Below are 24,773 nucleotides of genomic sequence, written 5' to 3' on the forward strand. Positions count from 1 at the left end.
TCCATCATTGGCTCAGTTTCATGTTGGTGAATGTTAGATTCTTTTTTTTTTTTTTTGGACCAGCAGTAATATCACTCTTGAGGATCGTGAATAAACTTTTGAGAATGCAAAGTACCCATCCTCTGCTAAGGCTAGCCCTCAGCCAGCTTATTCCCTTTTACTTTTTCCCCCCGTACCTAGGAGAATAGGAGTTTTTGTTTCATAGGAGCATGAAAGGACACTCTGGGACCACCTCAGCTATTAATAAAAGAGGCAATATTTTTTGAGTCCTTTGCACTTGCCAAGCCCTGTGTTAACATTTTACGTATATTATTATCATGTAACCTTCACAATACTGCACTGTGGGTATTATTCCCATTTTACAGAGGAGGAAACTGAGGCTTGAGAAGTTAAGTAACTTGCCCCACATCCCTCAATTAGGTAAGAGTTGGAGTTATAGCTTTCAAAGCCAGGTCTGTCGAACTCCAAAGCCCAGGCTTGGGAAAAGGAGAGTTGGGCTGTGTGGGCTCAGAGGAGATTGTCCCCAGCTCCCAGGCTCACATGCCTCCCTCAGGACTCCGTATCCTGCCAAGAAGTGTAGGAGCCTTTCTGCTTTCAGAACATTTCTCACTTGCCTCACCCTGAGGTATGCTGGGTGAGTGTTCTAACAGTCCTGTGACTGCTCTGACAAATTACCACAAACCTAGCAGCTTAAAACAATGGAAATTTACTCAGTCATAGTTCTGGAGGCCAGAGGGCCGAAATCAAGGTGTTGGCAGGACCGCACTTCCTTCAGAGACTCCTGGGCAGAATCCATTCTCTGCCTCTCCCAGCGTCTGGTGGCCATCGGCCTTCCTTGGCCTGTGGTGCAGTTCTCCAGGCTCTGCCTCGCGTCTTTACACGGCCTTCTCCTCTGTGTCTGTCAGATCTTTCCTGTGTCTCGTAAGGAAACTGTCAGTGGGCTTAGAGCCCACCCAGATAACCCAGGATGCCCTCTGCATCTCAAGATTCTTCACTGAATCACACCTGCAAAGACCCTTTTTCCAAATAAGGCAGCATTCACAGGTTCTGAAAATTAGGACATGGACGTAACTTTCAGGGGCAACCCTTCTGCCTACCCCACGTGCTAGTGGCTTCCTTGCCAGCTATCAGGTAGGGTCCTATCTCTCAGCAGGCACCGTGGGTAGACACGACATCCGGTAAAGGCTGCCTTTCCAGTGGAATGACTGGTTCTCAACAAGATTTCACAGCGTGGTGCTTGAAGGATGTTTCCATGCTTTTCCTGTTCATGACACATGTTAAGTTCAGCTGAAAGCTTCCGGGGGCTTCCCCTGAGGTGGTAGTGGTCTCTCTCACAAGGGTTCCTTCTCTTTCAGATTGCTGACCTTCAGCTCCACAAACTGGACGAACTGGACTGTCTGATTCAGGGCCTGCTTTACGTTGACTCTGTTGGCTTCAACGGCAAGCCGGAATGTTACTATTTTGAAAATCCCACAAATCCCGAATTGTGTCAAAAAAGGCCGTACTGTCTGGATAACCCGTACCCTATGTTGCTGGTGAACATGGGCTCAGGTGTCAGCATCCTAGCAGTGTACTCCAAGGACAACTATAAAAGAGTTACAGGGACCAGGTAAACGTGGTTTCCACTAGAAGAACCTTTTTGTGCTTAAACTCAGGCCTCTTCCTTGAAGACCACTTTCTGAAAAGGTTATTTATATTTAATACATTTTTAAAAGAAAGATCTTACCCTCCTCGGCCAACCAAAAAGGATCTATTGGGTATGTTACACAGGGTCATTTATAGAAAGGTTAATAAAACACAGCCTTGGTTGGAAACTGGTAAGGTTGTGGGAAAAAGTGTTGCACACACCAGAAATTTTCCCAGAGGCAGACATATCAAGTGCCAGGTGAATGGCAGGGACCACACGCACAGTAGAATCCAGGTGGAAGGATGCTTGGGATGGTCAAAGAGAGCTTCTTTCTGGAAGTACCTTGGTGCCTAGCACAGGAAGAATTGCTTGAAATAGTCGTTCCAATCAGTGAGCCAGGTTGGGTTTACAAAGAGTGTTTTTTACCCTCAGGTAAATGCTCCAGCTGCAAACTGGAATAGTCAGCACACCTCGCGGGGAATTGGGGAGTGCAGTGGACGGGAAAACAGCCCTGCAACTAGAGCAGAGCAGAGTACCATGTTTCTTAATGTACACACTCCCCAAGGGTACGTGGGCTCAGCTTCCTGTTAATGGGGATTCAACACGGGAAAAAGACCCAGGGTCAGAAGTCTTTGAGAAACTGTAGTATAAACAAAATGAAACAGGTTTTCCTTACTTATAAGAAGATTTGGTATGAAGTGTTTCTTCAACTTATTGGAGCACAGAGCCCAGTTTTGGAAGAACAACTTAAGGAACTAGTGTTGCGTGCTTTGAAACATGGTATTGAAACCCTTGTTTTTGATAGATGAAGATATCACGTAACTTCTCTGGGCCTCAGTTTCCTTGTTTGTGCCATGAAGTGAGTGAGTTGTTTCTTAGTTTCTACAAGCTTTTCCAGTTCTGAAATTCTGCGGTTCTACTCACCCGTTAGGAGGAGAGCACTGCTTTTCTCCTGTATTGACATGACTTGTGATGGGTTCTGCAGACATCAGTGGTTCACCACTGGGGAAGGGAAGATTGAGGCCCCCAGGGGACGTTTGGCAACGTCTGGAGACATTTTTTGGTTGTCACAACTGGAGGTGCAATGATAATGGCATCTAGTGACCAGAGGTTAGGGACGCTGCTAAGTATCCTACAGTGCATTGGTCAGTCCCCCACAGCAAAAAAAGTATCAAGCCCCAAATGTTAACAGTTAGTGGTGTTAAGAAACCCTGAACCACACATTCTGACTGATCCTGCTTGTGTCCGGAATATAGGCTTTGGTGTGTACGTTAATTGCCGCTAGTCAATACATTTCCTCACTGAGAATACAGCACTAACCTTACTTGCTCACATGAGCATCACAACGGGCCCCGTGGCCTCATTAGGACTGTCAGAACTGTCCGAGACAAACGCAGAATTCGGCTGAGCTGGTTTTGCCTTGAGAGAGTGATCTCCTGAGAAAGGTATAATTTTTAAGAAACTACAAACTGCTTCCCCAAAGGAGCCATTGAATTGGTAGAGCTAGTCTCAAGGTAACAACAAGCTAAACATTTTCCAGAATTGGAGATATTTATAATTTTGTTCATTAACACTTAACAAATTCATGAATTATATCACAGGTACTCTCTCTCAAACTTGGGGGTTCTAAGGATCTGGGTTGTCTTTGAATAACGAGCCCAATTGTGACGTTTGATATCTGTCACGTGTGCAATAATGTCTGTCCATTCCAGTTATTGGTAAATGCCAGTTAATGATCACTGATTTGCAACATCAACAAATCCTCTGTGGATGCCCGAGCTTCCTTACAAGCTCTCTTTAACCAGTAGTTTTGGAAAGGTGCTACAGGAGACTGAAGGTTACTAGAGAGCCCTTTCTGGGGCTGCCACAGGTGGGGGAGGGGAATGAAATATCAAGTCTCTGGGCCCCAGATCTTGTCCAACCAGAGTTGTTCTGCCAAAGGTATTTTTTGATCCAAGTTAGAAAACCACGGATCTAAACTAGAGGCATACCTCGGAGATACTGCAGGTTCCATTCTAGACCTCCGCAATAGCGAGTATCGCCATAAGGCGAATCACACGAATTTTTTGGTTTCTCAGTGCATATAAATGTTGTGTTTACACTGTACTGTAGTCTATTAAGTGTGCACTAGAATTATGTTTTAAAAACGTATATGCCTTTATTAAAAAATATGTTATTGCTAAAAAATGCTAGCCATCATCTAAGCCTTCAGTGGGTAATAATCCTTATCGATAGTAGCACCAAACATCACAGATCACCATAACAAATAGAATAATAATTTTAAAATTTGAAATATTGGGAGAATTACCCAAAATGTGACACAGAGACACAAAGTGAGCAAGTGTTGTTGGAAAAATGGCACCGATAGACTTGCGGATGCAGGATTGCTGCAAACCTTCAATTTGTAAAAAATGCAATATCTGCAAAGTGTAATAAAGGGCAGCACAGGAAAATGAGGTGTGCCTGTGTTTTGGTCAGCAGTGAACATCCGTGTGTGGAATACACTTTGGGAATCACTGATTTAAGCAAAGGCTTCAGTTTTAATTTTGTTACTCCTACTGTGATAGCTATAACTCTAGGCTTTTTGTTATTCTCATATACCCTATTTTCCCATTAAGCATTTTTATTTTTAGGAAGCCACATCGTTACAGGATATCAGTTTCCTTTTAAGCATGTGATTTTAAATGGTTTGTTTCAGTGTTGTCTGTAACTTTACTGCATCCTAGATTAGTAGCAACATTTCTGTAGACCAACTCCAATTTTATTATAGAAGTCAACTGAAAAAACAGAACTTAACAGCTAACATTGTTAGAATGTGTAATCTATTAAAAGGGGAATGAAAAGAATTTTAAAACTTCAGTGAAACGAACAGTGCAGTTCATTTCATTCTTTTGGAATCAGTTTTAAGGGCATGGATAATTAAGTAATTGGATTCTTCTACTTCTTCCGAAAATTCCTCACTACAAGTTGGTTGGGTTTTTTTAAAAAAATGATGTTTTGGTCTCTGATTTGCTGAGAATCTTGCTGTGTGTCTGCTGAAACAAACATGTATCTGATTATGAGAGAATCACTAGACTAGAGAGTGGTTAGCAGGTTAAGGAGGTCAATAAAGTGCTCTTCTGCAACCGTGCATTCTTTCCTCCTATCTGCAGTACTCCAGCTGTGCCAATTCATGCTCGCTTCCTCCATTCAGCTCCGATTCTTTGTCTGGAGTCACCTGTCACTTTCCAGTCATACAAAGCCCATGTCCTTTTTCACTCATACCAACACATCAGATGATGAGTTGCCTTCTTTCTAAGTCAGCCAGTGTCTTCAGGTACCTATGTCTGGAGTTGGTTGTTGAACACCTTGATGAATCCAAATACCTGATAGTCAAAGAAAGGTTATTAGTGTGGATGAAAGGTAGGAACTAGAAATGTGAGCCAAGCCTTTTAAAAGAATATAAAGAGAGAAAACAAGGCAAATTCAGATGACACGCAAACCAAAAAGTGTTCCCATTAAACCACGCTAGCTTTCTAGGGTAGACTGAAACTAACGACGTCGCATGAGGTGCCCTGTTAAATGTAAATGAAGACAAACTTTCTTAGAGGGAATCCAAACTTTCTACTGTGACTGAGGTGTCAAGGCAGTAATGCCCACAGAGCTCTTTTTGTCCTTGTGGTACTGCACCTACAGTTTGGATACGGTGACTTGTGCCCAGCTACCTAATTTTCCATGAGGACCCATCATTTCAATCAAGTATGTATTTTTGTAAGAATCGCTATTTAAGAAATATCACAGTTAGTCCTTAGATGTGATTTAAAGAACCGTGTGTCTATAATCTGGTGCCTTCTTGGTAACAGTTATTGACAGTCAGTATAATTTACCCTAAATTTTCTTTTTTCAAATTTAAGTTTTAAAAATAACCTCGATCTCAACTTGAATTTTCTCTTAAAAGCCAGTAGCCAAACACATGTGGAATTCCCAGGACTAGCAGCTCTTGAGGCTTCAGAACAAATTGATGTGCATTTGCTCTTCTGTCTAGTAGGTAAAGAGTAAGGCCCATTCATGGCCATATCAGTGCTCTTTCCTGCCAGGAGCTCACTGGTGACAGCTTTACTCTGAATCTGCTTTACTTCCCCTCAGGTAACTTTGATATTAATACACAATTGAGTTCACTTTCAACTATCATAATTGGTTTCTAATTTTTTCTCAAAAGACTATTTTAGAAGAATTTCCCCCCAAACAACTGAAAGCTTTTAAAACACGGTTTGAGCATTGAAACCATTTTAAGATCTTTGTTACTATTCTTTGACTATTGGGTGGTAAGTAAAGTACTAATAACCTTTTCTAGAATTTACTAGAAAAAAATCCAATATGAGATCCATCGGTGGTTTCCTTTTTGAAATTTTTGAGGAGCTTAAATGAAATTATTTCTGCTAGAGAAGCAAGGTCAGATGAAAGATACAGCTTGGGGGCCAGCTATTCCACGCAGCGTCCCAGTTCAGTTTTGTCACCACAGAGTTTGTCTCTATAGATATGAACTGTGCTTCAGGTACACACAGTTTCTTTTTCTAAGTATTTGTTTAGCTACATATGTTTGTATTTTTTCTTTTTAATAGAGGTCATTTCTCTGGTTATTTGCTGCTTTCAGACCACGCAAATAAGGGAGATAGATCATGATTTGGCCCCATTTTATAGGTGGGAAGATTGCATGAGGCACTTAGGTCAGTGGCTAGTTCAAGGTCTCACAACGGAAATCAGTGAGAGTCTTTCTCTGGTTTTGTTCTTAAACTTCAGGGCGAATTTTCCTTGATGTTTCTTTTAGTCTCTGCCCTCTTTTTTTATCCAATCTACCCTAAAGCTCTTTTTCACCCAGCACTTTGATTCAAGTGCCCCTTTGTTTTTCTTCTGTTCTTATTAACCCATATTAGTGATATTGATGTAGTTGGGGACTTGGATGGGCATCTCTTAAAGTAAAACTTAAAAAATAAACCTTATTGTTCCTTCAGTCTTGGAGGTGGAACATTCCTAGGCCTATGTTGCTTGCTGACTGGTTGTGAGACCTTTGAAGAAGCTCTGGAAATGGCAGCTAAAGGCGACAGCACCAATGTTGATAAGCTGGTGAAGGACATTTACGGAGGAGACTATGAACGATTTGGCCTTCAAGGATCTGCGGTAGCATCAAGGTAGAGACTAAGTAGCTAGGAGCAGTAGCGATTAAACACAAGGCAACCTCTCCACCCTGGCTGTTCATTTAGTTGTTGTTTTTTTTAAATGTCAACCCACCAGCCTGGTGCAAGGATCTATGGTATTGGAGCTCAGACTTGATCTCCTGCCCTTGATGAAGCACTGAGATGTTTAGCTCTTGATGCTTGTACTTAAAATAAGGCAGCTTTGAAAGAAGGTTCTGGAAAACTGCAACAGTTTCCCCCGTTCCATTCTTGTCCAGATATCTAGAGGCATTTAAATTTTTTTTTTTTTTCCCCGTTAATAGCCATGCTACTTGGTCCCTATTAAGAAAAGGGCAGCCAACCATTCATACCGTAATCCTGTCTGCTTGTAAACCATGGTAGCCAAATCAGGTCATTTGAGCTCAATCAGAGTTATTCTTAAAGCTTTCCACAGTACTTTGGTGGAAGCATGGGGCCTGCCTAAGGATGATTTTGAACACTCTCGCTACTATTTCCAACATAGCTTTGGCAACATGATGAGTAAGGAAAAGCGAGATTCCATCAGCAAGGAAGACCTCGCCCGAGCCACCCTGGTCACCATCACCAACAACATTGGCTCCATTGCTCGGATGTGTGCATTGAATGAGGTAAGGCCTTAACCTAGGGAAAGCCATGTGTCATTCATAAACATCGTTTGGCAGTGCAATAACTGTTGACCCTCACAAAACCACAGATCCTTAGGAAACCTGCCCTTCCTCGTAGCCACACCTGGTAGGACATGAGGGGCGTGTGTTGCGGGGAGGGACAGGAGTATGTTTAAGTTTTAAGTAGGCACTAGATGATGACAAACAAAACCATCTAACTGTGGAAACATGGTAAAAATGACAATCTATACCATAACCTCTCCAACCTCATGGACACACACCTAATGAAGGCTGGCGAAAATCTCTCTGCGTCCTTGCAAATAATTGCAGGTAAAACATTCCACTTGCAATATTCGATATTCTCTCTGCTTTCAGCTTCTTTACAGTGTTGCCTTGTGGCATGGAGTTCAAGCAGCATTGTACAGGGCTATCAAAGCACAGAGAGCTTGCTACAGCTGGGGCCAGCCAGAGCCCCAGGCACAAGAAAGGGTGGACCTGATGACAGACCAAGCTTTGGTACCATGTGTTAAAACACCGCAAAATTCCTTTGCAAAGAATGGAACCCTTTTCTGAAATACAAGATGTGTAAAGTAGGTGTGTAATACAGCTGAGTTGTATTAGGAGGACAAGAAAGAGGGGGCATGGAATAGGTAATAGTAGAAGAAGCACTAAAGAATCTAGTAGCATCAGTAGTAGACTTTTTTTTAATATAAATTTTAAGAGAAATATGACATACCTACAGAAGAGGGCTCAAATCACAAGTGTACAGCCTGACGAATTTTCACACACACACACACACACACACACACCCCCTAATACCCACCACACAGATCAAAAATTAGAACATTACAGGTACTGCAGAAACCCTTTCCAACCCCCTTCTAGTTGAATAGTGGACTGTTAAACAGGGTATGAGGCAGTCTTTATAATAGGTGGATGGCAGCCCTTCCTTTGAACTCTGGGGTTACAAGAGAGACATCCTCCTTTCACAATATTTTTTTTTCACATCTTTATTGGAGTATAAATGCTTTACAATGTTGTGTTCATTTCTGCTGTACAACAAAGTGAATCAGCTATATGTATACATATATCCCCACATCCCCTTCCTCTTGAGCCTCCCTCCCACCCTCCCTATCCCATCCTTCAAGGTCATCACAAAGCATCAAGTTGATCTTGTGCTATGCAGAAGCTTCCCACTAGCCATCCATTTTACATTTGGTAGGGTAAATATGTCAATGCTACTCTCTTACTTCGTCCCAGCTTCCCCTTCCCACCCTGTGCCCTCAAGTCTGTCCTCTACGTCTGCATCTGCATCTTTATTCCTGCCCTGCCACTAGGTTCATCAGTACCACTTTTTTAAATTCCATATATATGCGTTAGCATACAGTATTTGTTTTTCTCTTTCTGACTTACTTCACTCTATATGACAGACCCTAGGTCCATCCACCTCACTACAAGTAACTCACTTTCGTTTCTTTTCATGGCTGAGTAATATTCCATTGTATATATGTGCCACATCTTCTTTATCCATTCATCTGTCGATGGACACTTAGGTTGCTTCCACGTCCTAACTATTGTAAATAGTGCTGCAGTGAACATTGTGGTACATGACTCTTTGAATTATGGTTTTCTCAGGGAATATGCCCAGTAGTGGGATTCCTGGGTCATATGGTAGTTCTATTTTTAGTTTTTTAAGGAACCTCAATACTGTTCTCCATAGTGGCTGTATCAATTTACATTCCCACCAACACTGCAGGAGGATTCCCTTTTCTCCACACCCTCTCCAGCATTTATTGTTTGTAGAATTTTTGATGATGGCCATTTTGACCGGTGTGAGGTGATACCTCATTGTGGTTTTGATTTGCATTTCTCTAATGATTACTGATGTTGAGCATCATTTCATGTATTTGTTGGCCATCCGTATGTCTTCTTCGGAGAAATGTCTATTTAGGTCTTCCACCCATTTTTGGATTAGGTTGTTTGTTTTTTTGATATTGAGCTGCATGAGCTGCTTGTATATTTTGGAGATTAATCCTTTGTCAGTTGCTTCGTTTGCAAATATTTTCTCCCATTCTGAGGGTTGTCTTTTCATCCTGTTTATAGTTTCCTTTGCTGCGCAAAAGCTTTTACGTTTCATTAGGTCCCATTTGTTTATTTTTGTTTTTATTTCCATTACCCTAGCAGGAGGGTCAAATAAGATCTTGCTGTGATTTATGTCATAGAGTGTTCTTCCTATGTTTTCCTCTAAGCGTTTGATAGTGTCTGGCCTTACATTTAGGTCTTTAATCCATTTTGAGTTTATTTTTGTGTATGGTGTTAGGGAGTGTTCTAATTTCATTCTTTTACATGTAGCTGTCCAGTTTTCCCAGCACCACTTACTGAAGAGGCTGTCTCCATTGTCTATTCTTGCCTCCTTTGTCAAAGATAAGGGGACCGTATGTGTGGAGGTTTTCTCTGGGCTTTCTATCGTGTTCCATTGATCTATATTTCTGTTTTTGTGTCAGTACCATATTGTCTTAATTACTGTAGCTTTGTAGTATAGTCTGAAGTCAGGGAGCCTGATTCCTCCAGCTCCGTTTTTCTTTCTCAAGATGGCTTTGGCTATTCACGGTCTTTGTGTTGCCATACAAATTGTAAACTTTCTTGTTCTAGTTCTGTGAAAAATGCCATTGGTAATTTGACAAGGATTGCATTGAACCTGTAGCTTGCTTTTGGTAGTATAGTCATTTTCACAGTGAAAAATGCCATTGGTAGTTTGACAAGGATTGCATTGAACCTGTAGCTTGCTTTTGGTAGTATAGTCATTTTCACAATATTGATTCTGCCAGTCCAGGAGCATGGTATATCTCTCCATCTGTTTATGTTATCTTTGATTTCTTTCATCAGTGTTTTATATTTTCTGAGTACAGGTCTTTTGACTCCTTAGGGAGGTTTTTTCCTAGGTATTTTATTCTTTTTGTTGCAGTGGTAAATGGGATTTTTTCCTTAATTTCTCTTTATGATCTTTCATTGTTAGTGTATAAGAATGCAAGAGATTTCTGTGCATTAATTTTGTATCCTGCTACTTTACCAAATTCATTGATTAGCTGTAATAGTTTTCTGATAGCATCTTTAGGATTCTCTATGTATAGTATCATGTCATCTGCAAACAGTGACAGTTTTCCTTCTTCTTTTCCAATTTGGATTCCTTTAATTTCTTTTTCTTCTCTAACTGCTGTGGCTAGGACTTCCAATACTACGTTGAATAATAGTGGTGAGAGTGGACAACCTTGTCTTGTTCCTGATCTTAGAGGAAATGATTTCAGTTTCTCACCATTGAGAAGGATGTTGGCTGTGGGTTTGTCATATATGGCTTTTATTATGTTGAGGTAGGTTCCCTCTGTGCCCACTTTCTGGAGAGCTTTTATCATAAATGGTGTTGAATTTTGTCAAAAGCTTTTTCTGCATCTATTGAGAGGATCATATGGTTTTTATTCTTCAGTTTGTTAATATGGTGTAGCACATTGATTGATTTGTGTATATTGAAGAATCCTTGCATCCCTGGGATAAATCCCACTTGATCATGGTGTACGATCCTTTCACTGTGTTGTTGGATTCTGTTTGCTATTATTTTGTTGAGGATTTTTGTGTCTATGTCCATCAGTGATGTTGGTCTATAATTTTCTTTTTTGGTGATATCTTTGTCTGGTTTTGGTATCAGGGTGATTGTGGCCTCATAGAATGAGTTTGGGAGTATTCCTCACTCCACAATTTTTTGGAAGAGTTTGAGAAGGATGGATATTAACGCTTCTCTAAATGATAGAATTCGCCTGTGAAGCCCTCTAGTCCTAGACTTCTGTTTGTTGGAAGATTTTTAATTACAGTTTCAATTTCATTATCTGTGATTGGTCTGTTTATATTCTCCAGTTCTTCCTGGTTCAATCTTGCAAAGCTGTACTTGTCCAAGAATTTGTCCATTTCTTCCAAGTTGTCCATTTTATTGGCATATAGTTGCTGGTAGTAGTCTCTTATGATCTTTTGTATTTCTGTGGTGTCAGTTGTAATCTCTCCTTTTTCATTTTTAATTTTATTGATTTGAGTCCTCTCCCTTTTTTTCTTGATGAGTCCCTGGCTAAAGGTTTATAAACTTTTTTTATCTTCTCAAAAAACCAGCTTTTAGTTTTATCGATCTTTGCTATTATTTTCTTCATTTCTATTTCATTTATCTCTGCTCTGATTTTGTGATTTCTTTCCTTCTACTAACTTTGGGTTTTCTTTGTTCTTCTTTTCCTAGTTGCTTTAGGTGTAAGGTTAGGTTGTTTATTTGAGTTTTTTCTTGTTTCTTGAGGTGAGCTTGAATTGCTATGAACCTCCCTCTTAGAAATGCTTTTGCTGCGTTCCATACGTTTTGGATCGTTTTGTTTTCGTTGTCATTTGTTTCTAGGTATTTTTTTAATTTCTTCTTTGATTTCTTCAGTGATTTCTTGGTTATTTAGCAGTGCACTGTTTAGCCTCCATGTACTTGTGTTTTTTACTGTTTTTTCCTGTAATTGATTTCTAATCTTATAGCGTTGTAGTCAGAAAAGATGCTTGATACAATTTCAATTTTATTAAATTTTCCAAGCCTTGATTTGTGACCCAAGATGTGATCTATTCTAGAGAACGTACCATGTGCACTTGAGAAGAAAGTATTCTAGAAGAACGTACCATGTGCACTTCCACTTTCAGCTGGAATGTCCTAAAAATATCTATTAAGTCTATCTGGTCTGTTGTGTCACTTAAAGCTTTTGTTTCCTTATTTATTTTCTGTCTGGATGATGTGTCTATTGGTGTAAGTGGGGTGTTAAAATTCCCCAGTATTATGGTGTTACTGTCGATTGCCTTATGTCTTGAGGTGCTCCTATGTTGGGTGCATAAATATTTACAGTTGTTATATCTTCTTCTTGGATTGATCCCTTGATCATTATGTAGTGTCCTTCCTTATCTCTTGTAACAGTCTTTATTTTAAAATCTATTTTATCTGATATGAGTATTGCTACTGCAGCTTTCTTGTGATTTCCATTTGCATGGAATATCTTTTTCCATCCCCTCACTTTCAGTCTGTATGTGTCCCTAGGTCTGAAGTGGGTTTCTTGTAGACAGCATATATAAGGGTCTTGTTTTTGTATCCATTCAGCCAGTCTGTGTCTTTTGGTTGGGGCATTTAATCCATTTACATTTGAGGTGATTTTCAATATGTATGTTCCTATTACCATTTTCTTAATTGATTTGGGTTTGTTTTTATGAGTCTTTTTGTTCTCCTGTGTTTCCCACTTAGAGAAGTTCCTTCAGCATTTGTTTTAAAGCTAGTTTGGTGGTGCTGAATTTTCGTGGCTTTTGGTTGTCTGTAAAGCTTTTGATTTCTCTGTCGAATCTGAATGAGATCCTTGCTGGGTAGAGTAAGGTTGTAGGTTTTTTCTTGGTTGTAGGTTTTTCCCTTTCATCACTTTAAATATGTCCTGCCACTCCCTTCTGGCTTGCAGAGTTTCTGCTGAAAGATCAGCTGTTAACCTTATGGTGATTCCCCTTGTATGTTATTTGTTGCTTTTCCCTTGCTGCTTTTAATAATTTTTCTTTGTATTTAATTTTTGATAGTTTGATTAATATGTGTCTCAACATGTTTCTCTTTGGGTTTATCCTGTATGGGACTCTCTGCACTTCCTGGACTTGATTGACTATTTCCTTTCCCATGTTAGGGTAGTTTTCGACTATAATGTCTTCAAATATTTTCTCAGACCCTTTCTTTTTCTCTTCTTCTTCTGGGGCCCGTATAATTCGAATGTTGGTGTGTTAAATGTTGTCCCAGAGGTCTCTGAGACTGCCCTCAATCCTTTTCATTCTTTCTTCTTTCTTCTGCTCCCTGGCAGTTATTCCCACCATTTTATCTTCCAGCTCACTCATCCATTCTTCTGCCTCAGTTATTCTGCTAGTGATTTCTTCTAGAGTATTTTTAATTTCAATTATTGTGTTGTTCATCATTGTTTGCTCTTTAGTTCTTCTAGATCTTTGTTAAACATTTCTTGTATTTTCACCACTCTGTTTCCGAGATTTTGGATCATCTTTACTATCATTACTCTGAATTCTTTTTCAGGTAGGTTGCCTACTTCATCTTCATTTATTTGGTCTTGTAGGTTTTTACCATGCTGTTTCATCTGTAACATATTTTTGTCATTTCTTTTTTTTTTTTTTTTTTGATTGGTGTGGCTGTATTCCTGTCTTACTGGTTGTTTGGCCTGAGGCGTCCACACTGGAGTTTACAGGCAGTTGGGTAGAGCTGGGTCTTGGTGTGAAATGAGGACCTCTGGGAGTCCTTACTCTGATTAATATTCCCTGGGGTCTGAGCTTCTCAGTTAGTCCAGCGGTTTGGACTTGGTGCTCCCACCACAGGAGCTCAGGCCCAACCTCCAGCCTGGGAACCAAGATTCCGCAAGCCACATGGTGTGGCAAAAAAAAAAAAAAGAAAGAGAAAAAAAAAGGAGCAGTTCAATAACAAAGAATAAAAAATAAAATAAAATTAGAAAGATAAAAATATATTAGGAAAAATAAAATCGAAACAAATGCAACAAGGTAAAAAATGAAAAAAAGAAGAAAAAATTAAAAAAAGAAGGAGGGGGAACAAGCCAAAAGGAGCAGAATAATAACAAAGTATAAAGAACAAAATAAAATTCCAAAAATAAAAGAACTATTAGAAAAAATGAAAATGTAAGTGAATCAACTACAAGGTGAAACAGAACCCTAATCTAAAAGAGGAAAAAAGAAAAAAAATAAAAAGCCTTGGCTATGGGGGGCAGAGTTTAGGCAGGGGGTGGAACTTAGGCAGGGGCGATGCTCAAGCGTGGGGTGGGGCCTCTGCTTAGGACCTGCGCAGAGGGGGAGAGGCAGCATGTCCAAACAGGAGCCTCTGGAGTGTGGAGTTCCAGAGTTTGGAGGTAAGGCCCTGGGTGAGGGTGTGTGGCTGGGGTTTATGCCCAGCGTGTTGGAGGGGGTCTCAGAGGGGGTCTCCGAGTGCAGAGGCAGGGCAGTGGCTGGGGGTGTGGGGTGAGGCTTGGGCTCTGCAGGGTAGGAGGGAGGCTCCAGGGCAGGGGATTAGGCCTGGGAGCCCAACAGGCTCCCCAGTGCCTAAGTGGACAGGGAAAGCACTGGCCACGTTCCCTTCCCTTCCTCCATGCCTACCCCCACCCAGGGTCTCCCCTGTCCCTGCTGGACCCCTAATCGTGGGCCCACCTCCCACCCCTCTACCCAGGGAAAATTTTCACAGTGGTTAATGGGTTCATGTATTGTTAAAGCTTCAGACAGTTAGAAGGCGATGTTCCCAGACCCTGGTTGCTCTTGATAGACTGAACAGAATAATGCCAGCTCCCAAGACTCCCTTCCCTTTGATATGAGTGACCATAGCAACTGGCTCTGTGAGTGAGTGAGGAGTGAGCAGTGTCTGTGTGGCAGATAGGCTGAGCTCAGTGTGAGGGGTGTGTTCAGAATACAAATCTGTACCCGTGACAACAAAAATATAAATGTATTTTTTGTTATATTGTAACCCACATACTGACCAAACAGGATATTTCACCATATATCCTAAAGGTAGAGACTGGGTATTGTTTCTTTTTTGTATTCCCAGTGTTTGGCATAGAGCAACCTGACCACAGTTGTTAGATGAATAACCATGCCGTAGCCATTTAATTTATTGAGTTGGTTGGGAGTTCCCTGGTGGCCTAGTGGTTGGGGTTTGGAGCTGTCATTGCCATGGCCCAGATTCGATCCCTGGTCAGGGAACTGAGATCCCATGAGCCACGTGCCATGGCCAAAATAATTTTTAAAAAAAATTTTTTTAATAAATAAAATTTTAAAAATAATTTATGAGTTGGTAATAATATATTTTATAGTTGGAAGTTTGGGGGATTTAAGGAATACACAGGCAAATTTAGATGAACTCCAGTTTTAATTTCATATGTGAATGTTGGGAGCTAAATTTCATATCAGATCTAAGGCAGCCTAACATAATACCTGTAAATGAGCCCAGTATTAGTCTCTGCCTCCCCCCACCAAATTCTTCCCCTCATGTTCTTGTGGAATGCATTCTGAGGTTTGTTTGACTTCATCTTGGAAATCCTGAAATAATTCCACTTAAAAAAAAAATTCACTCTGCAAGGTCCTGGAGTACCGTGATACACAGCACATTGGGTCTGTTGCTAAATGTTATTTTTATGTCATGGTTCCATTGTTTTTCTTTCATTTTTTTTTTTCCAGAATATTGACAGAGTTGTGTTTGTTGGGAATTTTCTCAGAATCAATATGGTCTCCATGAAGCTGCTAGCATATGCCATGGATTTTTGGTCCAAAGGACAGCTAAAAGCTCTGTTTTTGGAACATGAGGTAGGTTGAGTTCACATGGACTTAATTGTCCTACATGGAAGTTTTTGGGTTGTCTAACATATGAGCGGGTTCCTTAGTTTGCATTTATGCAAAAGATAAGGAAGAACATTATATAAAATGGAAGCTCTATTATCCAACAATCAGGACTAGTAGATGGTTAATTTAAAAAAACAAAAAAAATGTTTAAATGATTAATCATGGAAAAATATCTTCCTACTTTTACCATTCTATTTTAATATAAAATGTATAAATGTTCATTCACTCACCAATTTCTTGATGTAGGACCAAGACCTATTTTTGAGCATGGGTTCTGCTGATCAGAGCTTTGTAATTGTCTTTTTTTTCCCCATAATCCACAAGTATTATGCAACTTTTATGATATCTGGTTTGTTTCTTTAAAGTAGATCAAGAAATTAAAGATACTTATGAAGCAATTTGGTTGCAGAGTCATTCTAGATTTTCCCAATCTTTCATAGGTAGGATCCACCTAAACAGAGGGCAGTGGTTTGTGACTACCTTTTTCAATCTTTGTTTCATTTTTTTCCATTTTTATTGAGATATAATTGACATATAGCATTGTATAAGTTTAAGGTACACAACAATGATTTGATATATGTATATACTGTAAAATGGTTATCAGTGTAAGTTTAGTTATCGTCCATCACCACACATTGTTACATTTTTTTTTCCTCGTGATGAGAACTTTTAAGATCTACTTTCCTAGCAACTTTCACTTGTTAACTAGCTTTTTAATCTTTCTCAAGAATTTAACTGGATTTTCAAAGAGGTGACCATTCATCTTGTACTCTTTTTATTGGTTTAGGTGGCATATAATTACATTAGATTATTACATTAACAATCAAACTGTCATAAACAAATTTGAGGATAAACACAGGTGACTCTTGGCAAGTAAACAACTCAGCTGTTGAGAACAGAAGTGCTTGGGCTGCTCCGACTGGCCTGGTGGCCTTGAGAGGCTGGTATGCTAGCCATTAGGCAGCCTGTTTACAGAAGAAGTGGAGCGCTCCGGTTAATGCAAAGGGTCCCTTATATCCAGTTTCTACACTAATACAAATCGGAGGTTTCTAAAACTGAGTGGGGAGCCCTCATCTCTTCCCACCTCTTCTATTCCCCTTTAAAATCAATACTGTAGAGAGCAGCTGTTTATCACGGGAGGTACCCAAAGCCTTGGGTATATTGCAGCAGAAAGAACATTGGGAGAACGAGTGTCATAAATTTTAATTGTAATGAATAACTACTGTGGCATTTTTCTCATCTCCGAACTGAATTATTTATTTGAAAAGTTGCTGATGCATTTATAAATTATTTAGAGCTCTCTAAGCCTATGTTTTGTTTTATTAAAGCATCTAAAACAATCCGAAGTTAAATACCAAATAGTTAACTGTTTAACTGTACTAAAGAAAGTTTTTCTTTTTGTCTTTTTAAGGAGGCTAAGGCATGAAGCGATATAACTTTTTTATGGGGGGCGAGGGCAGTGGAGTCTCAGAATTTTCACTCGCCCTCCTCCAACCAGAGCAGCTCCTTTTTTATCTGCTCAGTTACCCATTTCCCTTGTAAGATTTTGTTTAAAAAAATAATTAAAATGAAAAAGGAGACCACTCTTCTAGCCCATCTGGTGTTGCCATATTTAGCGATTAAAAATCTAGGACACAGTTGTTTTACCTGGCATTTATCTGGCAACCCTAAGTTTAGATCCTCTTGGACTAAGGCAGAAAACAAAGCCTGGAAGCCGTCAGGGATTAAAAGCCATCTACAAGGGCACACAGGGAGTTAGTTGATGGTAAGATAAGGAAAAAGAGCCAGCATTTGGGGGAAACCTACTTCTCTGGATAAAAAGGCATCCCTTTGTACAATCTTAGGCCTCTGTGAATGATGGCTTTGGTTTGTTACTAAGTATCATAACTCAGTCTCTATGGCCGATGAAAGTAGAGCAATTTTATATCTCCTTGTAGGTGTTTCTCAGAAATTTCTCTACCTTCTTAGGTTCACTCTCACTTAGGCAGGTCTTCCTGGAGGATATTATGGAGAGAGGACTTTTGGGAGGTGCTGGTGAGGTGGCCTTCCTGCCCTGCCTGGAGTCCTCACTCACTCAGTCCCACTCACTCCACTTATGTAAGTGTGCGTCTCCTAAGAGAAGTAGTCTAGCCAAGCCGTTGAGAGCGCAGGCCCTCACTGACTTGGAGACCTTAGGCAATGACTCTACCTTTCCATTTCTGTTTTAGCTTTTGTGGAATGGGGTGATAATATTATTTGTCTCATAAAGTTACTGTGACGATTAAGTGAGGAAATCCATGTAAATTTCTAGCATATAGTGAGCCCTCAGAGGTCAGCTGGAAGTGGAGGCAAAGATCCTACATGTAGTGTTCTGCCAAATGCCACCCATTTCGCAGTAAGTAACTGTTGAGTCAGGCAAATACCAGAGGAGGAGAGTCTCTTGGCTTTTGGAAACCAGCTTCTCTAAACATTTCCATTTTTCAGCTTCCTTCATTTTCACAGATACGTGAGCTTTTCCTTTACAGATGAGCAAAGGGAAACTTGAGCTGATTTAGATGCCTTTCTGGGATCTACTGAGGGAAGCTTAGAGCTGTACCTTGTGAGACATTACAACTTTGAAGTCAGATTTGCGATTGAACCCTGGCACAACTCATGTGACCTTGAAAGGGTAATTTACTTTGTTACCTCCCATTTCTCATCTGTGGAATGGGAGTAATGTGAATTTTGCCATGACAAGGATTAAAATGAAATAATCCTAATCCTAAAAATCCTAAAAATTGTCAACGCTGATGTAGTATACACTGTGGGGCCAGATATTTTTCTACGCACTTTACATCAGTTAATTTATTTAATGTATATAAACAAATAGATATCCAATGCATTTATTATTATTATTATTATATCATGTTTCATGCCAGAGGTCAGGTTTTAAGTTTCTTGTATCTATAGCATTAGGGGGCAGCATTCCTCGAATTATGAAAAACAGTAGGTATTGGACTAAGGTTCAGAGATAATCGTACAGAAGTTTTCTCATTGTTGTTGTAGGGTTATTTTGGAGCTGTTGGGGCACTGCTGGAACTGTTCAAAATGACTGATGACCAGTAGAGATGGGACAGGGATCCAAGCTCTGCGGCTCGAGAGGGTGAAAGCCACTGTGGGACGGAAGCCAAGCCATTATGGCAGATGAACCTGCTGGATTTGTAAATAATTAAAATCCTTCTAGCTGATCTTTTCTCTTGGGTTTTGAGCTTATGATTCAAAATGGGGAATACAAGAGTTTTTTCTGTATACTGTATTTTTTAAAAAAATATTTGTGCAGCGTGGCCAAACCTACCAATCTTATGCATTGACTTTGAAAAATGATATGATATTTAAGAAGGACCTGAAATGTAAGTGCTGTTTATTTTTCTTCTGGGGTTTACTGATCAGTGTGGTAATTTTAACTTCATTTAGTAATTACTCTAGGAGATTTTACCTTGACTTATATTTTTCATGACGTTTCATGATTTGCTGTTGGTTTCAAATGAAACTACAAATCTGTCATGTTTTACTGTGAACACTATTTTGTTTGTTTGTTTACCTTTTTGGGTCTTGTTTTTTCTGTTTGAATGTCTTAGGGAAAAAGAGAGTCCTTCCCCCTGTTTCTGTCCTCAGATGACTCCCCGTCCCCCCTCCAGTACCGTTCTTTAATGTAATTGTTCATATTAATCAAGGTGCTGACCAACTCAATACAAAGTTAAGCACGAGATCTAAAGCTCTCAAAAGTGCCCTTGAAGAGAAAACTCTGAAAAAGTGTTCATGAATTTAGTGAGTCGGACAAAAGTTGAAAATTATATGCAATTTTGTCGTATCCCTTATGAACATATAGTGTTGCGGTAGATTCATTTTATGTTAGGTTATGTTAAATGGAAATGTTCTCTGATGAGGTGTCCTCATCCATGCACAGCGTATGAATGGCAACAAATCCTTGTGCAAGATATTGGGATTTACAGGGGAAAGTCTCCCGGTAGATTAACTGTTCACGTTGGGATGTTTAGGAGAAGTCATGGGTTGAGATGTCGTGTGGTAATATCTGTGTTTTGTACATGTATGTAGCTAGGAGCTTTGTAACAAGGCGTCTTAAATAATAATAAAGTTGTTTTTTATTTGAAATATTTTAAACTGTATTTCAATCCCACTTTCTAAAATTAAGAAAATTATTATACTGATCTATATATTTTTTTTCTGTTTGAAAGATATCATTGGGACTGATGGGTAACTTTCAAATGAGAGTCTTATACAAATACTGAAACACATGAGATCTAATGATTTAGAACTAATTAATCTTTTGAATTGAGCATATTGCTGAAAGGGATTTTTGAAGGGCAGTACAATTGCTCCATGATGAAACTTTCCTTCTCTGCCTCTGGGCACTATCTTTAATTTCCATGTCTTCAAGTCTTGAAGAAGTTGATGTTAATGGAAGTATTCATTTGTCTGGTTGAAATAAAGCCTGTTTCTGTTGTGATTTTTTTTAGTGTATATGTTATTTTCATTTCTTAACCTTTATGTCCATCTTATCTGCTTTTGTATCATAAAATGAATATGTGTTGTACTTTTGCTACTCTACATTTCATAACTTGAAGCTTTCACATAAGCATGGTAAGGTCCAAAACACTGTGTCTTCAGTTGAAGCTGTAGCCCTATGCAGGGGTTTGTTTTTTTTTTTAATGTAGCTTTATTGTTCTTATACAACTAACTCCTTATTCCCAAAAGATCACTACTATATTTTGTTATTCTGAAAGAGTTCCAAAATTTGGTCATCACAATTATATTTGATCAACTTATGCCTGGCTTAAAAAAATTCAAGCAATTAAGATGCTCTTGAAAAAGGTAAGTGTGAAAATACACATATCCTCTGTGATAGTACCTTTTTTAAATTGTTCTCTTCTGCCATTCCTACTCTCATCTGTTAGGGAATAGCACCCCTTGGATCATGGTTCTGCAAAAAATAAAATCAGAGCAAGTTAGTATGACTACATAATTTTTTAATTATCTGGAATTACTTGATCTCTCATTACAAATGTTTAAAACATGAAGAGATAAATTACTCCGTTATACAAATATCAGTTAAATGTTGTTTACTTATAGCCAGCATTTTTTTTTTTTTTAATGAGGGAGTTGTAGCCTGAGGAATTTTTTTTACATTCACTTGAATTATAGAAACTTTCCTTTGTCTCAACATCATGAAGAAACTTGGCAAGACTAAAGAATTTTTATCTTGAACTCCATGAATTCAGGGTGATCAGGTGGTCCAGAACATGACTTTTGGTTCTGAGACAGCTGCAGTTTTGATCCAGCTCAGCTATTGACAAGCTTTGTGGACAAGCTGCTAACCCTCTCTCTAAACCCTAATTTTCTCACTCATAAAATGGGGCAAATAGTAGTTTTTACCTATGTATTTAAAAAGCTTAGCACAAGGGCTAACACATAGTAAAAGCTTCATTAATGCTAGCTATGCTGGAAAAAAAATAGATGTTTGTAAATTAATGCATTAAATCAGTGATTTCTAAACTGGAATGTGGGGAATCCATTTTAGCATAAAACATCACACAGATCTGCATATGCTAGTACACGTCTACAGCCCCATATCCACACTTCCAGAATCCCAAACTCTTAACATTTCTCTTGACAGAAAAAGTTGATTTGAGCATTATTTATCATTCTTTGGCGGGCTCTTCACATGTTTTGTTGCAAAGCTATTAATGTGTTTGATTACAGGGTCTGCCCAAGACCCTACCAGAGGTGTTAATTAAGTAGGGAGCAAGGGCTTCCCTGGTGGCGCAGTGGTTGAGAATCTGCCTGCTAATGCAGGGGACACGGGTTCGAGCCCTGGTCTGGGAGGATCCCACATGCCGCAGAGCAACTGGGCCCGTGAGCCACAACTACTGAGCCTGTGCCTCTGGAGCCTGTGCTCCACAACAAGAGAGGCCGCGATAGTGAGAGGCCCGCGCACCGCGATGAAGAGTGGCCCCCGCTTGCCGCAACTAGAGAAAGCCCTCGCACAGAAACGAAGACCCAACACAGCCAAAATAAATTAATTAATTAATAAACTCCTACCCCCAACATCTTCTTAAAAAAAAAAGTAGGGAACAAGTCTGAATCTTAAAACAGAAGTGGTCTCAAGAGTTTCAGATAAAGGACTCATGGAAAGATTTACCTGTATTCTTCAGCTTATGTACTTTTCCATATTCCATATTTACATGGATTCAGAGTCCCTTTGTTGGGAACCATTGTTACAGGTAATTTATACTTGACATCATTCAGTCATACAAGGAATATTAAGAAGTTATTTTGTGCCAGGAAGGAGCACTGAGTAAACTAGGAGGAATAGGATACAACCCCCGCTGTCCGGTGTGGGGAAGACAGAAGCCTTAAACCAACACATATAATTAAGTGTCACAGGTGTCATTCATTCATTCATTCACAACAGTGAACAAAACAGACCCATCCTCACAGACCTTACATTCTGGAAGGGAAGACAGATACATTCTTAATTACATAATGTTACATCAGTACTACAAAGAGAAAAAGTAGGGTGGAGGGGCCTCAGAAGGAGGTAATTCTGTTTAGAAAATGAAAAGGGGATTGAAACTTCTCTGGTTAGAGTGCTCAAAGACAATCTCTCTTAGAAGGTGACATTGGAGCAGAGGTGAATAAAGCTGAGAACACACCATGGAAATACCTGGGGAAAATACTTTTACTCCTGGAAAATGAGAATGGAGGTTGTGAAGACCTGTAAGGAGGCCAGTCTGCCCGGAGTAAACAACGGGCAGAGTGGTGGGAAATGCAGTTTTAGGAGTAGCCGTGGACCAGGTCCTATACAAAGTCCCACAACTGAGGGTAGAAAACTGCCCTTGAAGGAGGCATTGGTCCCCTCTCCTGGAGGAGGGTGCAAGAAAAGTTTTCACAGAGTCTTAACCAACAAGTAGAGACCACCGAGTAGAGCAGGATGAGAGAAGCACTGAGAGAAGAAACAACCTGGCTTGTCCGGGACGCCGTTTGCTTCAGCCGGAGTGTGGTTAGTGGGAGCGAAACCAGATACTAGGAGAGAAGAAAACAGATTATGGAAGGACTCGTATTCCATGTAAAAGATGTTTCTGTAGCCCGTGTGAAGCCATCAAAGAGTGTCAAGTAAAGTGAAACTAGAATTAATCTGGCTTCAAAGTGATAATAGAGCAAAGTGATTCCGCTTATATAAAATGTCTAGAATAGGCAAAGAGACAGAAATTCGATTAGTGGTTTCCCAGGGCTGGGGATTTGGAAGAAATGAGGACTTACTGCTAATAGTTATGAGGCTTCTTTTTTGGTGATGAAAATGTTCTAAAATTGATTGAAGTGATGATTGTACAACTCAACTAGAAACCACTGAATTAATTAAATGGTATGTGAATTATATTTCAGTAAAGATACTTTTCAAAAATAAGTTAAATTTGAAGGTTGAAAACATCCTTTAAATACAGCACCAAAGTGAAATTAGGTATGTTAATTGGATATTCTTTATTTTAGCCTAATTGGTGTCGTTTTCAGTTTTGTAAAATATTCTACTCATTGTATTTGATTTGCTACCTGCTTTCCCCCGTGCATTCCTTGAACATTTTTAGACACAACAACCAAGTGCATTTAGTCAAATGTGTATGGCAGAGTTGATGTGGTTACAATAGTAAATAATAAATGCCAACAGCCTCAGCCCCAGTTGCCTAAGGTTTCTTCTTTTTGAACAAATGGATTTCCTTTCTAATTTTTGCAGTTATAGCTTAATAAGAGTTTTAATTTTCCCTTAGATTTAAAACAACTAGAAAGAACTGGACTTCTTTTATATTAGACTTTTTCTTCTCTCTTCTCTTCCTCCCCTTCACTCTGTTCATGAAATTTGCTGTTGCTATTTTAACCAGGTTCAGCATCTAAAGAATTCATGCCATGTGGCTGCCATAATGTGGCTAATGAGTTGTCTATTTTAGTTCCAGAGTGAGGCAGGTGGTCTATGTCTTCTTGTGTACCTTTAAGAGATACTTAAATTGTAATTTTAAAGAAAATTTAAATTTTAAAATAATTGTTTTCCATTGACTACTCGCTTACTTACCCTGACTTATTAAATATTTTTTTCATGGTATGTTCTCAGACTATGTTTTCTAGCATTTTTCTTGTGTTTGCATACTTGTGTGAGTGTGTATACATGGTGCATTGAGGAAGAAATAAACCCCAAGTTAATCCTGCAAGTAATGCATCTGGAGTTTATATGAGAACCATAATTTATGCAGAGGGTATTTTTAAATTCAATACTTGAACAGTTTGTCAAATGTTACATTATTTTAAATGTAGGCCAAGAGTGTTTCTGTATTAAGCTCCACAAGTGTGTGGGTTAAAATTAGGCAAGTTAAATTGGATTGTGAATGTTAAACAGGAATATTTTTAAGCATTCTCCTTTGGGGTTTGATTACTATTTATATTGGATTTATAAATTTTGAAAGAAGCAGTCACTCTTGTCTGTCTGTTCACGTGCCAACATCAACATTGAATTTATCAAGTAATTATTTATGCAATGTTTAGACAGGCAAAATGAAATGGAGAAGGGAGCCAATTATCTGTGGATCCTACCCACACAGTTTTCAGCAACTGCAGAGAAAATGGGTTGGTTGTCAAGAACAACTGTTTTGTTGACTCTGCCCTGAACATTTAGTTAATTATGCAATTCCTCCTGTCCTTTAGCCTGTGTTTCTACATTCCATGCCTGGCCTCAGCTGTCTGTGTCAGTCATGACTGTGGTCGTTAATTAACCATGACGACTGCCTCAGCAAAATCAAGCTGGAGGAATCCCTGTCCATTACAAAGCTTGGTCTCAGGGAACCTTAAGGACCATTTCACCTGTGGCATAATCTATTTTAGTGGCCATCGAGAAAGATACTA

At 39.4% G+C, this 24,773-nt stretch overlaps 1 protein-coding gene across 5 annotated transcripts in view; it reads left to right on the forward strand.

The window, feature by feature from the left end:
• PANK1 (pantothenate kinase 1) overlaps window positions 1–20,622 on the forward strand; it is a 107,849-nt gene extending 87,227 nt beyond the window's left edge. For 3 of the 5 annotated variants that reach the window (XM_082854684.1, XM_082854685.1, XM_082854686.1), the window contains 5 exons: window positions 1,356–1,609; window positions 6,619–6,795; window positions 7,304–7,427; window positions 15,687–15,812; window positions 18,873–20,528. In XM_082854684.1, coding sequence (XP_082710810.1) covers window positions 1,356–1,609; window positions 6,619–6,795; window positions 7,304–7,427; window positions 15,687–15,812; window positions 18,873–18,932 — 741 coding nt within the window. In that variant the 3' untranslated portion in view covers window positions 18,933–20,528. Of the gene's footprint in view, window positions 1–1,355; window positions 1,610–6,618; window positions 6,796–7,303; window positions 7,428–15,686; window positions 15,813–18,872 lie in introns of all 5 variants that reach the window. The other 2 variants (XM_082854682.1, XM_082854683.1) reach the window with 2 other exon arrangements.
• The last annotated feature ends 4,151 nt before the right edge of the window (window positions 20,623–24,773 follow it).

Source organism: Leucopleurus acutus, assembly GCF_964270905.1.
Source record: "Leucopleurus acutus genome assembly, chromosome: 14".
Lineage (NCBI taxonomy): Eukaryota > Metazoa > Chordata > Mammalia > Artiodactyla > Delphinidae > Leucopleurus > Leucopleurus acutus.